Source organism: Brienomyrus brachyistius, chromosome 23 (assembly GCF_023856365.1).
Source record: "Brienomyrus brachyistius isolate T26 chromosome 23, BBRACH_0.4, whole genome shotgun sequence".
Lineage (NCBI taxonomy): Eukaryota > Metazoa > Chordata > Actinopteri > Osteoglossiformes > Mormyridae > Brienomyrus > Brienomyrus brachyistius.
In genome coordinates, this window is record NC_064555.1 from 14,377,185 (window position 1) to 14,390,527 (window position 13,343).

Sequence of the window (13,343 nt, forward strand, 5' to 3'; positions counted from 1 at the left end):
GTTGCTGGGGGTGTCAGAAGGTTGGTGGGCGGAAATGGATTGCTGGCAGAGATCTGAACCATGGTCCCAGAAGTGTTAGCCACTGCACCCCCATGCTGCCCCACAGGTGTCCTTTTCTCCCTATTTAATTTCACCTTTTTAACTTAGGTGAGAATAGCTGTTTTTACCTGGGGAAAAATAAGCATTTTGGAATGACCTGATTGCAGTGATCTGTCACTGTACCAAATCTCATCTTTCATAAAATGTGTATGCAGTGAGGGCTGCGGCAAGCCTGTAGTTTACCCTGGGGAGTACAGGGCATGAGGCACGGGCCATTCCGGATGGGATACCAATCCAATACGAGACCCACGCTCCAATATGGGAAATTTAAACGTACCGATTTGCCTAAACTGTCTTTGGATTGTGGGAGGAGACAGAGAGTAAAAGAGAATGGGGCAGGTGGGATTCATGCATTTAAAGCACAGTTGCATGATTAGTTGGCATAACACAAAGATGGGTAATTGTATACGGCAGGTGCCTCTTTCTGTGTGCAGGACCACACTGCCCCCACGTGACCATTTAGGTTCCATCCTCTGCCACACATGCACCTGGAACCTGCGTGAAACCAACCACCCCACCGTGCTTTTAAATGAACTGAAACGATGATTTGCCACTACAACTGGGTTCATTATCAAAACTGACAGGCACCAGAGGCAAAGGCATGATCGCTTTTATTGAAAGCTTAGGCGTCACTGAGCACAGACAGCCGAACGGTGAACTTCAGCAGACCTGCGAGGGGAAGCAGCAGTATCACATGACCACCAGGCCACTGGAGGCAAAGAGTTTCACCTGAATACACGGCCTAAGTGAAACAAAAGCATAAAAACGGAGGTGTTTTATTTTAAATGCAGACCGTACAAACACAGATACAGTACAGCAAACTTCAGAGGTCAGAAGAGCAATGCAGTCTTTGGTACCTGGTTAATAGTTATGAAAAGTACAGAAATGAGGATCCTGTGAATTCTATAGTCTACTGGTGAGACGACACACGAAATATACTGACAGTGCAAAAACAAACAAAAAAAACACATGGACACAAAGGATACAATACTTCCGTGCCGCTAGTGCCATAAATAAATATCGTTAGTACATTCAGGTTACACCATCCTTTCATAGGTAATGTTGGATGGGAGGCATTCTGCAGCACACAACGGAGAATGACCCAAAATCGAGCAGGAAGAAATGAGGCGAAATTTAAACATTTTACCAATCAAGTTTTGTTTGGGTTGTGCAGATTGACCAATTTGACCTAACCCCAAATGCATAAACCACACAACAAACAAACCAATAATATTTTAATCATTTAATCTCATTTGTACGGGAAGCATTTTATAGGAAAGATAACAGCTATGAATTGGTCCAAGAATAGCAATCATTCATTAGCATTGGTACACAAGATTATGTAATAAATCTAGTGCAATTTCATCTATATGTGGCAAATATTGTCTTATAAAAAATAAACAACCTACATGTCAGCTGACTTGTGCAAAACATAAAGGTGTCAAAAACAGACTGATATGGAGAACAGAGTGTAAAACATGAAAGCACCTGGCCGTTACATGACACATGCTATGGGCTTCTCAATTTAGCCCCTTGGTCTTCAAAAGAAAAGCGACAAAATGCTGTGGTTTCTGAAAGTGAAGCGACTTAATGAGACGGTGCTGGGGTTACGCGCCCCCCAGTGCGCAGGTTAAGGCAGCGGATAAGGACAGAGGGACGGATGTCGCCCATTCAGACGATGCAGCAGCCATGCCTGGAACAGGGACAGGGCCTCCTGCAGAGTGCAGAGATCAGGGGCGGCTTGTGTAAAGGGACCCGACACAGAGGGGAGAAACAAAAACCGCAGAGACAGAAACTAGATGCTCTGCATTCACAAACAGCAGCACAGTTCCTTGTAGCAATGTATGCATTATGGGGGGGGGGGGATTAAACTAATTAAGATTTTTTTCCCTTGACAGACATGTGGTTTTGCCCTTAGAAAAGACTGGTGATCTCTGGAAGAATATGGAGAGAAAAGAAAGCAGTGGGGGTGGGAGGGGGGGCGCTCAGTCCTGAGCCGCCAGGGTGCTGGACTCTGCCTCCAGCTCCGGGCCACAGTGACTGGCTGGTGGGCATGCTGGAGGGGTGGGGGTGCATTCTGGCTCTGGGCTGCCGGGAGAGCCCCCCTCGTCAGAGTCTCTGGGCAGTGCTGGGGGCTGCGGCCCGATCTCCACGCCCTCCCCCGGGCCCCCCAGGCCCTGCACCCGCTTGCTGAGCTCGTTGCGCTCCATCTGCAGCGCCCGGCACAGCTTCTCCAGCCGCTGCACCTTCCCCTGAAGGCACTCCAGCTCCTTCTCGCGCACCGTCTTCTGCACGGATACAGTGACATCGGGGTGTGTCAGCCAAGACCCCGAATGGAAGTGCCAATAACATGCAGCGATATACATGAGCCCTAACAAAATGCACCAATCGCAGGCAAAAATCACTGCTTTGCACACCAATGAATTCTCAAAGATTTACAGAGCACGCTTCCTTATTAATATCAGTTTATGAAAGGGTCTTGGCATTATGGTGGTGTGACGCCGAGCAGTAGCCTGTCTCAGGTATAGTTAAATTCTTTTTATTACCGTTTCTTACACCACGACCAACAAGATCATAATTTCATCTCGGTATTTGACCCATGGATCATGTAGCTGAAGATGACAATGGAGACACTTTGGTGAAATAAAACAGTGTGGTCATCTGTCTCTGCATTTGGTGCATAAAGAGGTCAAATGCTCTGCTGGTCAGTGGCAGGGAGATTAGGTCAGACCGAGCGCAGTGTGAGAGTGGGCGAGCAACAGCAGGTACCTCCTCCGCCATCTCCAGCAGTGCCCTGTTGCTGCTCTCCCACCTGGAGCGGTACATCGTCGTCTCCTTCTCCAGCTTCTTTATCTTCTTCGTCATCTACGGGCAAGCACAGGCACGGAGTGACCACAGCCCCCCTCCCCCCAGGGAGACGCGGCCACCTACAGGACTCCGGACCGGAGCGAGGTTAGAGGCTACTCACCTTCTCCATCTCCTGCTTGAACGTGGTGAAAACCTCGTTGCTTTTGGAGAGCGTGTTCTGGAACTCCTCGAACTTCTCCGTGTACAAGGACAACTAGGGAAAGGAGAAAGGGGAATGCTGGAGACTTCTTGGCCACATGACGCTAAGGCTTCCCGCCGATCTTGAGGGCCCGTCCTCACCTGCTGCTTTAGGTGGACCTCCTGCTGCTTCATCAGCTCACACATCCTCTGGGACTCCACTGCTTCCTTCAGGAGCTGCGGACAGAGAGGGTGACCCGTCAGTTTGTGTGAAGCTGGAAGCCAATGCCTGGTTTAATCACAGAGGGTGTTTGGAGTTAGCCTAGAGTTAGCACTGAAGAGAATGCTGTTGCTTGTGATCACTGTGTCTCTGCTTCAAAATCCAAGATCTGTGGACAAGCATGTCCTGATTCTGCCGAGTTTGATGTATCCCTGGGTCAAGAAGGGAGGGGCTTGCGTTTCACTTCTTTAACCAGTCACAGTTCTCATCCTATGACATCACTGCATTAATTAAAACCATTGTTTTCTGTTAAGCAGCAAAGAACACAGATTTCTCCAGTACCTGTTTTATTGCGTATGCCTTTTGTTAAGGGACATGTCATAGATAAACAGACAAAACAGGAATATGTTCACCTGCTAAAGCTGTTTGGAGCAGTCTAAGGGTGTGTCTATTTCGTGATGATGATGATAGCAGCATCAACAACAACAACAAAAAGGCTTGAACCAGCACAGCGGCTTAGCGTACTGAGCCACACACAGTCCCTGGCCTGCTGGCTGGAAGCATTGAGTTTGAAAATAAGAAGAAAAAATGCAGACCAACATGGTGATGTCATACGATGGAGACTGTGGCTGGTTAATGAAGTCAAAGCTCAGCTGAATGTTGCAATTACACCATTTAGTCATCTTCATGTAGCCAATGACTTTGGTGATCAGATATCTGGGATCAAAACAAACTGCCACCATTGCTTACTATGTAATTTTATAATGTTTCTGCAAGGGATCCAAACTGCATTTTGCAATGACTATACTTTGATGTCAAATTACAAACTTCACATAAATCTGACATATTTACAAAGTACACTATTACACATCAAGTACACATTAAGATGAGTTTAATGCCAAAACAAATATATACGAAATAAACTTCATTCATGGCAAATAAATTATGATATTGAATGAAATGTGAGACCACAGTGAACGTGTGTTCCCTACCCCTAGACCTCAGAAGGTTAAGCCTCATTTGCTCCAGGGACTGGGGAGCCTGACCCTGCCTGCCCAATATAAATGTATGTTGCTTTAGATAAGAGCATCTGCTATATAAATAAAATGCTAATGAAAAGCTCATTAATGCTACACTCTCCACCAGGATGTTATCCTTTCACCCAATATTAAAACATAACCCTTACTCATAAGGACTGCCATTGGTCAATGACCAGAAGGGGGGGAGGCTTTCTTTTCAGATTCCACAGGCTATTAGCTAGGTTTAATCAAACATGTTCTATTTCCCCTCTCTGACTGGCTGCCTCGCGTGTCACTCCCCCGACATCCCGCCACCAGCCTCCTTCACGGCTCTCACTTACAAAGTCCTTCTCTCTCTGGTGACGGTCCTCAGCCTCCTTAAGCAGCTCCTGGGCCTGATGGAGCTTGGCATCCACCAGCTGCTGCTGCAGATCCTTGTGCTTGAACACCTTGTCGATGTGCTGCGGAAACGCGGGTGGAACGGGGACACACATTATCCAGTGGTTTTTGTTATCGCTTTTATAACATATCCTACTTATATATAGTTGCACTGATATGTTTATTGTGTATAGTGTTGCTTGTATTGTGTGTTGAATTGTTCACTGTCAAAAATGAATTTCCATTTGATGTAAATTTGATGGACATTAAAGAAGTATTCTATTCTATTTTCCACTGGCACACTGGAACCAAACCGTACGCAAGCAGAACCACGAAAGTTACAGTGAGGTTCCTGCTTGCTTTCCAGCTGAGTGACATAAAACTGAACGCACGCTTATTAATTGCCCAGATGGTGTACATCATGATTTACTATGTGCAATTATTTTTGTTTTTTACTGTGTGCTGATTTTCCGCTACCAATGTCTGTGAGAATCAGCATGTTATGCAAGTATCATATGCCAGCATAATTAGCATTTGCTTGCGTAAATTTGCATTACAAATCCATTCCATTCAGCTGTTTTATTACTTTAAGTAGGAGGTTGGAAATTCCAAGTTTGGAGAGATGTGCGATAATCATGTCATGACGGATAATCATGCATTTTGACCAACTGGATGGTGGTGACTCTGCTAGTGAGCAGGACCATGTCAGCACGGTTAAGCTTTGCAATGTAAAAGCCCCAGTTCTCGGCACAGGTCAGGTACGGCTCGGTCGTTGGTGGCAGTGAAGCTTCGACAGGTCACACTTTCCAGAAGTTTCCAGCCACTCTAATAAGTGGATCCCTACACTGGAGGCCAAAGGGTGGGGAATTTGCACTTTGCACCTGCATCTAGAAAAGCAGATGAGGCTGGGCTGCAGGCCTCCAGCTAATAAAGGAGGCTGTGTTCAGCTCCCAGGAACTCCAGTGGAGTCATTAATCCAGTCCCACTGGGAGATTTACAGTGGAATGTCCCTGGAGAGCCAGCATTCAGCAGCAGCCCCTGCAGCAGCTCCCGTCTGGTTTCTGACCTCAGTAAAAGTAACCTCCCCCCTAGACCGTCTGTTATAGGCCAACAATATACCCACCCTGCATTTCACTGCCTTTTATGGAGCCATTAAGACATGGATTCATGATTTCTGTTGGACCAAATCTCAGAAGGAACCATGAAGAAAACAACTATGGGAGAGTCTAAACGTGTCAAGTAGGAAAACTAAGGCTGATGACATAGGAGGCCTAGGAGACAGGAGCAGTAGTGAGACGGAGTACCTCCTCACGCAGCTCGTACTGCTCAATGAGCTTCTTCAGCTTCTCGGCCAGCTCCATGTTCTCCTGCCTCAGTGTGCTGTTTCGCTCATTATGCTGCTCCATCTGTGCCTGGATGTCGTTCAGCGTCACCTGGAAATGGGACGTCACCTCTTTGCGCTTCTCCTCCTCCACGCGGGCTCGCTGTACGCCATCCTCCTGCAATGGCCCAACCGGGACAGTCATGCCTTGGGGAAACCTCACAGAGACTACAGATGATCCCACCTGACACACGGGCCCTACCCCTTCTAAGACATTGATGCCTCAGGGAAACCTCACGCAAACGACCCCACCCAACACTTAGGTGGCACCTTGAGTGTGCGGTTGTGTCTCTGTAGCTCCCGGCAGAGGCTCTCTAGCTTGCTGCGCGCCAGAATGGCCTTGCTGTGTTCGCTGCGCAGGTGGTCCTTCTCCTGGATGAGCTGTGCCTGCTTCCGCTGCAGCACCCGCATCTGCTTCTGTGCGTTGCGATGCTCTTCCAACTGAAACAGAACCGAGGGCCGTGGCATTTTAAACCAATTGAGATGTTACTGTCTATTCCATTGGAGTCACAATGGCATCCTTCGTCAATCTGGGTTAAGCACTCGGCCCGCAGCATCACAGGCAAGACCGCAGATAAAACTGCGATGCTGCATGTGAACAGGTGTCCTGCTAAGCACTGAATGGACAAAATATTCAGAATGGGACCACGTTTTGGTCTGGTCAGAGAAAAGCTCAACTGCTACCAGGGATTATTCAAATGAATTTGCTCCTTTCAAAATCTGCTGCATCCAGCAGAATGCCATTTCCCTGGGCTCCCTCATGCCATCTCGCCCTAGCTGAAAGCGACACAGACCCGTGGCAGAGTGCCCTCTCCCTCAAGCTGGCAGCCTCCCTGCATGCCACAGGCAGGCGTGATGGAACACAGGCGCACACTGCGAATCAAAAAACCAGCCCATTGTTCTCTGACACCTGTGGGAACGTGGTGGTGTTCATCTGCAGTGGTGATGACCTCCACTGCGGTTAGGATCACGGGCTGCAGGGAGCTAATCCCGTAGTGTGACGGTTTTCCCCAGAGGCAGGACACCTGGCGTAAGATTGGGGTCACTCCCAGAAAAGGATAAAGACTCTCGTGTGGAGGCCATCAAGACCACCCACCTCTACATACACTGGTAATAAACCCACTGAATCCAATCCTCCAAGGGCAGTTTACCAGCTTGCCTGCCCCACAGGAGGCTTTTTGCATTACACTTGTCTTTTTACAGTATATTACCATATCTAATTGAGGAGATAATAGTTAAATGTCTCAATCCCTTGTCGGTAGCTGGAAAGCCATTGGCTACAAGATTTAACTTTCATAACCTGGAGCCAAAGTGTGTTGTTTTCCGGAATGTTCCACAGAAGGTTGACAGACACTCACCAGCTCGGCATACTTCTTGCAGAGGCCGGCCAGCTTCTCCTCCGGCGTGCTCAGGGTGTTTAGTGTCTGCATCAACAGCGTGATCTCTTTACCTGCACAATAAAAGAAAAGAAAGACAGACAGCTCAGGCATCTTCACCTTTGACCCACTTTGTTAACAAAAATGTCAGGAACAGGGGTGGGTTTTTCCAGTCTAACGGGCACCCCAGCTTTCGTTTAACGTCACTTGGAGATGTGAGTGACTTTAAGTAGTAGGAAATTTCTAGCGCAGCTTTGACTAAACAGTAGCCCTGTGTAGGCTTAAGGTGGCCGTACACTTCAGACAAAATCGAGGTCGTTTTAGCAATAAGTGAATAGTATTCAGCAATACTGAATTTCAAGGCTTCCCAGCAGCCACCGCAACAACAATAGGAGAGAAACATAAACGTATAACAACCAGTGCAGAAAATTCAGAATTCGTTGATAGCATCATGAAGAAAAATGCGTAGCGGTAACTTGTGAAGTCAAGATTGTTTGAAGCAACTACTCAAAATTATTTGCACTGTGTGTGTGGGTTTGCTGCATCAAAAACATTCTGCGCCCTCTAGGGTTGTGGTGTGAGACAGATCAAACAAGGTGGGGGCGTTTTTTTTTTTTTTTATAAGTATAGTATGTGACAGTTTGGGTGCAGCATGGTGGTGCAGTGGTTAGCACTGTTGCCTCACACCTCTGGGACCCGGGTTTGAGTCTCCGCCTGGGTCACATGTGTGTGGAGTTTGCATGTTCTCCCCATGTCGTCGTGGGGTTTCCTCCGGGTACTCCGGTTTCCCCCCCACAGTCCAAAAACATGCTGAGGCTAATTGGAGTTGCTAAATTGCCCGTAGGTGCGTGAGTGAATGGTGCGTGAGTGAATGGTGTGTGAGTGAATGGTGTGTGAGTGTGCCCTGCGATGGGCTGGCCCCCCATCCTGGGTTGTTCCCTGCCTCGTGCCCATTGCTTCCGGGATAGGCTCCGGACCCCCTGCGACCCAGTAGGATAAGTGGCTTGGAAAATGGATGGATGTGACAGTTTTTGCTGACGTGTTTGATTTTTTTTCCCGTCATTTTAAGTATTCGGTCACTTTTAGGCAGTATTATGGTAATTCAGGGGAAGATGGCGGCACAGGAGGTAGTGCTTTCGTTTGGCAACTGGAGGGTTGCAGGTTTGAGCCCTGGTTCCTCCTGACCCCATCAAAGTGTCCTTGAGCAAGACACTGAAGACAAGGAGAATAGACAGTTCTCTGTCTTTTCAGTTACTGGTAAAGCACATAGTGAAAATGTGACATGAATACAGCGTTGGCCACAGGGTAATTTCTTCTACACTTCATACAGGAGGTGCTGACTCCATCACAATATTTCCCAGTAGTGAGCTCATCCCCCCCCCCACAGGAAGAATGACTCCCATTAGAGACACACAACGGATGTCATGACAGATGAGGAGGAGGAGCTGAGAGAAATGGGGAGGTGTGTCAGACCCACCCAAGCCCTTGACCTTCTTCTTCTCCTGCTCCTTCTTGGGATCCTTTTCAGTGACACTGCCATTCAGCTTGAGCCCCCCGGTCTTATCGTCGCCCTGCTCGGTCATGCCGCTGAGATCGGCCCCATCGGGCTGCCCGTCGCAGGCCTCCGGCAGCGCCCTGTCCTCCGTGCCCTCGCCCAGGCAGTAAGTGCTGAGGATGTCCTCCAGCTGACGACTGAGCTCCTCTGCTGTCGTCTCTTCAGCTAAACGAGGATGGTGATTTGGGGGGGGGGTTACATTCAAATCTTCACAACCTGTGAGTTGCTGTGGATAAGCATCTACTAAATTATTACTTGAGTTTACATGGAGAGTGGAAGCCATTAAACACAGTCCAGTTTCCACCTCCTCTGGTCTTGGTGACACATCACTTTATTCCTGCAACATGAAGGCACACCTACCTCCATTGTTGACCTGTGTGTCCAGTGGAGTATCTATAGACTGCTGGCCCTCGATCCCATCTGAGCTGCCAGGGGTCCCAGTTGCCTCGGGGTTTTGTCCAGTCACTACCTCTGCGCTCAAAGGCACAGAGTCGCTGCTGTTGCTCTCTAGATGCTGGCCTTCACTGTCTTGCTTCTTCATCTTTATCCCTGGAGATGTATTGCAACGAATTCAACAAATATCCAGTGGTTTACTAAACCTCAAGGCCATAAATAAATAAGTAAAATAAGTAAAGTATTCCAGTCCCTTATGACAGGCCCACGTGTTAGACTGGCAGCGTGATTGTACCCAAGGAGGAAAACCTGAGTGTGCGAGTTACCGGTATCTGACACCGACAGGTAACTAAGTGGTGGCAGGTGTTGGCAGGTCGGGTTTGTGACCGGAGGTGGCACCACGCATATAATTCTATAGGCTAAGAGATTTAAAGACAGGCTTAACAGGTTCCTAAGGCAGACATTCGCAATCATAATAAATGAAACACATGAAGGTCGCCAGCGACACTCGTCCGTCTGGCAGATTTCATAACAATTCCGAAACCGAAAATTAACGATTACTAGAAAGTCCACCCGGGGTTCGGATACGAAAAGGGGCAAAAACACACAAATATCTAGCGCTAGTCAAGAACAGTAACATTAACTGTAAGGTCCCTTCACTGAAATCCGAAGAAAGTTTCTATATTTTCTCTGCCACTTCGGCTTAAGAAACATATATCCCTGCTACGTACTTAGCTAGAGCGAGCTTAGTTCAAACGAAACTGAACGGAGCAAGTTAGAAAGAAAGAGTTCCAAACATGTATAAACATCAACAATTTCACTGTCTTCATTACAACTTAAATACTTGGCGACAGTTTTACCTGTACTCACAAGCAGCCACTGCAAATCGACTTTAACTGTCCGTTTTTCTTTCTGCCAACTGACAAAGGAAATAGCCTGAGAATAAAACGCGTTGATTGGCTGGAAAAAGCGGAAATGCCGTGTCTAGAGATTTGTCTGCAGGGTGTCTGGGAAACGTAGTCCTTACGACTAGTATCGCGAAAACTGCGCTGGTCTTGAAATTTAACCTATTTCTCCAAAACTTCATTTAGATGTCCAGTAATTATTGTATGAAAAGGTCGGAGTATTAAGATTGAATAATATTACGAGATTTAGCTTCGTTTACTACTTTAAGAAAATGTTCTGAAATAGTCGACATTAAACAAAGACATTACATTTAAGTCGAAATTTTACTTAATGTTTTGTGATAAAAAAAAAATCATATTTCGATAGCTTATGCGTAAATCTTTTTCATACAATGTAAAATATCCGTTTTGTATTGGACTGATTTTCACTTAACTGTTTACTTTTAGGTGTTCATAATCATTTATGAATGATAAAAGTTGTTTTACGTATTTAACCATCCTCTTGACTGGCGATGCTAAACCTAATTAGTAATTTCTAAGTAGAATGACGATCAAGTCTTATGCAGGGCACTTTAAAATTTAAATTTTATACATGCATCGCATCTTTATTTTAATAAAGTAGAGCAACTGCGTGATTACAATGGTTTTAAAGGTGTAGTGTTAAGCATTATGCATTATGTTGCAACCATTTTGGGAGGAACATTACAAAAAAAATCCGTAAAGAAGTTATTCTATATTTTGGGACATTGAATAAACACCTTACAGGACAATGTGCTTTTATGCTCCGGTTGATTTTAACGGCTGAGGGGATTGCGTTTGGTGAACATTAACCAGTCGAAACGCAGAAATGTGCATTCAACCTGCCCCCCAGAGCGCTAACCTCTAATTAGACACAAGAACATTGTTTTTCTCATTTTCCCCTTCCCTCCCCCTAAGGCATTTTAAGTCACATACAATTATGAATTGTAAAAGAACGAAGAAAAGCGTGTCTGACTAAAAGCGTTTGCTGTTGACAAAACATTTTTTGGGGGAAATGACTAATCCTGAACCGTATGAAACTTACAGACAATATGAGGACAGCACCACTCTAACAACTCAAAGTTACAATCATTTTTATGCATTAAAAAAAAGCTTACTAAATCACCCCAACCCTTCAAAAAATATATTACATTACTGGATGAGGATTTAGCACATCGTGTTTCACGTTATGAGATTAGTTTTACTACTATATACTTACATTAAGAGTTGCTACAGGTGTTTCAGTATTTATTTTGAACTTAGAAGCTGTTCATAAAAGCCAGAGAGCGATTCCCATTACCGATTATCACAGAGTGGAGTTCTAGCCAGAACAGCCGGGGCTGCGGTATGACCAGGCGGCAGCAAGCGAAGCGTCCTCCCACAGTAGCAAGAATTCAACCAAGGCATGGCCACAGGGTGCATACTCGGTACCAGTCCACTGGCCACACACCCAACAGGCACCTTAGAGATATCAGTTCATTTAACGTTCATGAATTTTACCTATAGGAAGATACTAGTTCTGCACTACTGCCTACTCACGCCATGAGCGTGTTTCATTACGGTGTAAACCAAGAGCACGCGGTGATCCCACCGCTGACACGGCGTTAAAAAAAAAAAAAAAAAAAAAAAAAAACACACAGGAGAGCTTCAACGGTTGCAACAGCATTTTAAATTTTATTTTCTGTATTTGTAATGCTAACAAAATTTCAATTTGATAATTCAGCATGTTGTGTTCATGTTTGTGTATCATGTTCCGTATAAGTGTACATCAGTTTTCCGTCACTCATTCATACTGTCGGTAAAGTCCAGTCAGTCGCAAAGGAAGGTGGGTGAGAGCAAGACATCAAAATAAATCTCTCAGAAAAGGAAAAAAAAAGTACCAGAGCAGAGTACACGGGCTGTCCAGTTCAGTTTAAATTAAGGTCTTTTTTCTCCCCCGACTGATATGATAAAAACACTTTGAAATGTAAACAGTTGTCAGCATTATTGAAGGAACTTCCAAGAGTACTGCCTGAAATTTTAGATCAGGGAAAAATCGGATCTCTCTGCAATGGATTTTTTCCCCCCAAACCTCACAGGATCCAGGACGGAAGACAAGTTTTCTTTTTTGACACAAATATTCATAGACATTTTCAAGGCTTCCCAGCAGCCACTGCAACTAGAGGGAAAAATTAAATATGCAACAACCAGAGCAAAATGCAGTATTCGTTGACAGAATCATGAATAAAAACTGTAGCGGTAACTTGTGACGTCAAGATTTTTTGAAGCAACTTTCCAATATGTTCAATGCCCAGTCGGAGTCTTCGATTAGAGAAATAACACGTCGCCGCCTCTTACATGTCAGTTAAATCAATAGTGTCTTCAGGCTAATGTTAAGATGCTAAGTTTAACATGAGAGAATTATTGAAAGACAAGAGGCTGAATCAACTGACAGGAGTTGCCTTGTCGTCACTTTTAAAGCATGAAATGATCATTCTTGGTTAACAGCCTAAAAAAACAAATACAGCCAAACTCTTTTTGACAGCTCCATGTTTCTTGCTTGTAAATTCAGAAAAATGCCTCCTGCATGCAAAATCCAATAAGAACCAACCATTTTGCTCTTGCATGCAAGTTTGGCAGATGACATCCATCAACACAACAGCTCTGAAGTGACCAGGTTATATAAATATACGACTGTTTTGACATAAAGCCTTTCCACTGAAAATACCACCAGCTCACTCCCACCGTGCAAGTGTGAGGCTGAATTTCACCAGGTTTAAATGAGCAACTGTCCATTCTTACATCTTGTTGCAAATTTGCATCCCAAGTCTTAAACATTTATAAAGGAACGGGAGGGTAAATGCATTAATTACACCGGCTGCTGTCTGGCAAGCTCTGAAATCTAGCTCCATACAATAAATTAGAAAACAAAGAGTAATATTCACCTTAAATGATTAAATAATTCCTCTATTCTGACCCAATAAAAGAATTTAGTGCACAAACAGTAAAGAACGTTACCTCTCTTAAAAACAAGA

At 45.4% G+C, this 13,343-nt stretch overlaps 1 protein-coding gene across 3 annotated transcripts; it reads right to left on the reverse strand.

The window, feature by feature from the left end:
- Window positions 1-859: 859 nt before the first annotated feature.
- Window positions 860-10,349, reverse strand: LOC125718831 (alpha-taxilin-like). 3 transcript variants are annotated; one of them, XM_048992958.1, is made up of 11 exons: window positions 10,277-10,349; window positions 9,374-9,562; window positions 8,936-9,178; window positions 7,441-7,532; window positions 6,353-6,523; window positions 6,006-6,200; window positions 4,665-4,784; window positions 3,247-3,321; window positions 3,068-3,160; window positions 2,869-2,964; window positions 860-2,387 (listed from the first exon to the last, which is right to left on the reverse strand). In XM_048992958.1, the coding sequence occupies exons 2-11, from the start codon at window positions 9,552-9,554 to the stop codon at window positions 2,085-2,087; spliced, it is 1,569 nt and encodes a 522-aa protein (XP_048848915.1). In that variant the 5' UTR covers window positions 9,555-9,562; window positions 10,277-10,349; the 3' UTR covers window positions 860-2,084. The 3 variants fall into 3 exon arrangements, with proteins under 3 accessions (XP_048848915.1, XP_048848916.1, XP_048848917.1); XM_048992959.1 differs by having other exon boundaries at window positions 10,267-10,349; XM_048992960.1 differs by lacking the exon at window positions 10,277-10,349 and adding an exon at window positions 10,138-10,260.
- Between the last annotated feature and the right edge of the window lie 2,994 nt (window positions 10,350-13,343).

Coding starts and splice junctions, on each gene's coding strand:
- LOC125718831 (XM_048992958.1), bottom strand. CDS start 9,554: ATGAAGAAGCAAGACAGTGAAGGCCAGCATCTAGAGAGCAACAGCAGC. Junction 9,179..9,373: donor CACACAGGTCAACAATGGAG/GTAGGTGTGCCT, acceptor ATCCTCGTTTAG/CTGAAGAGACGACAGCAGAG. Junction 4,785..6,005: donor AGTACGAGCTGCGTGAGGAG/GTACTCCGTCTC, acceptor GCGTTTCCGCAG/CACATCGACAAGGTGTTCAA.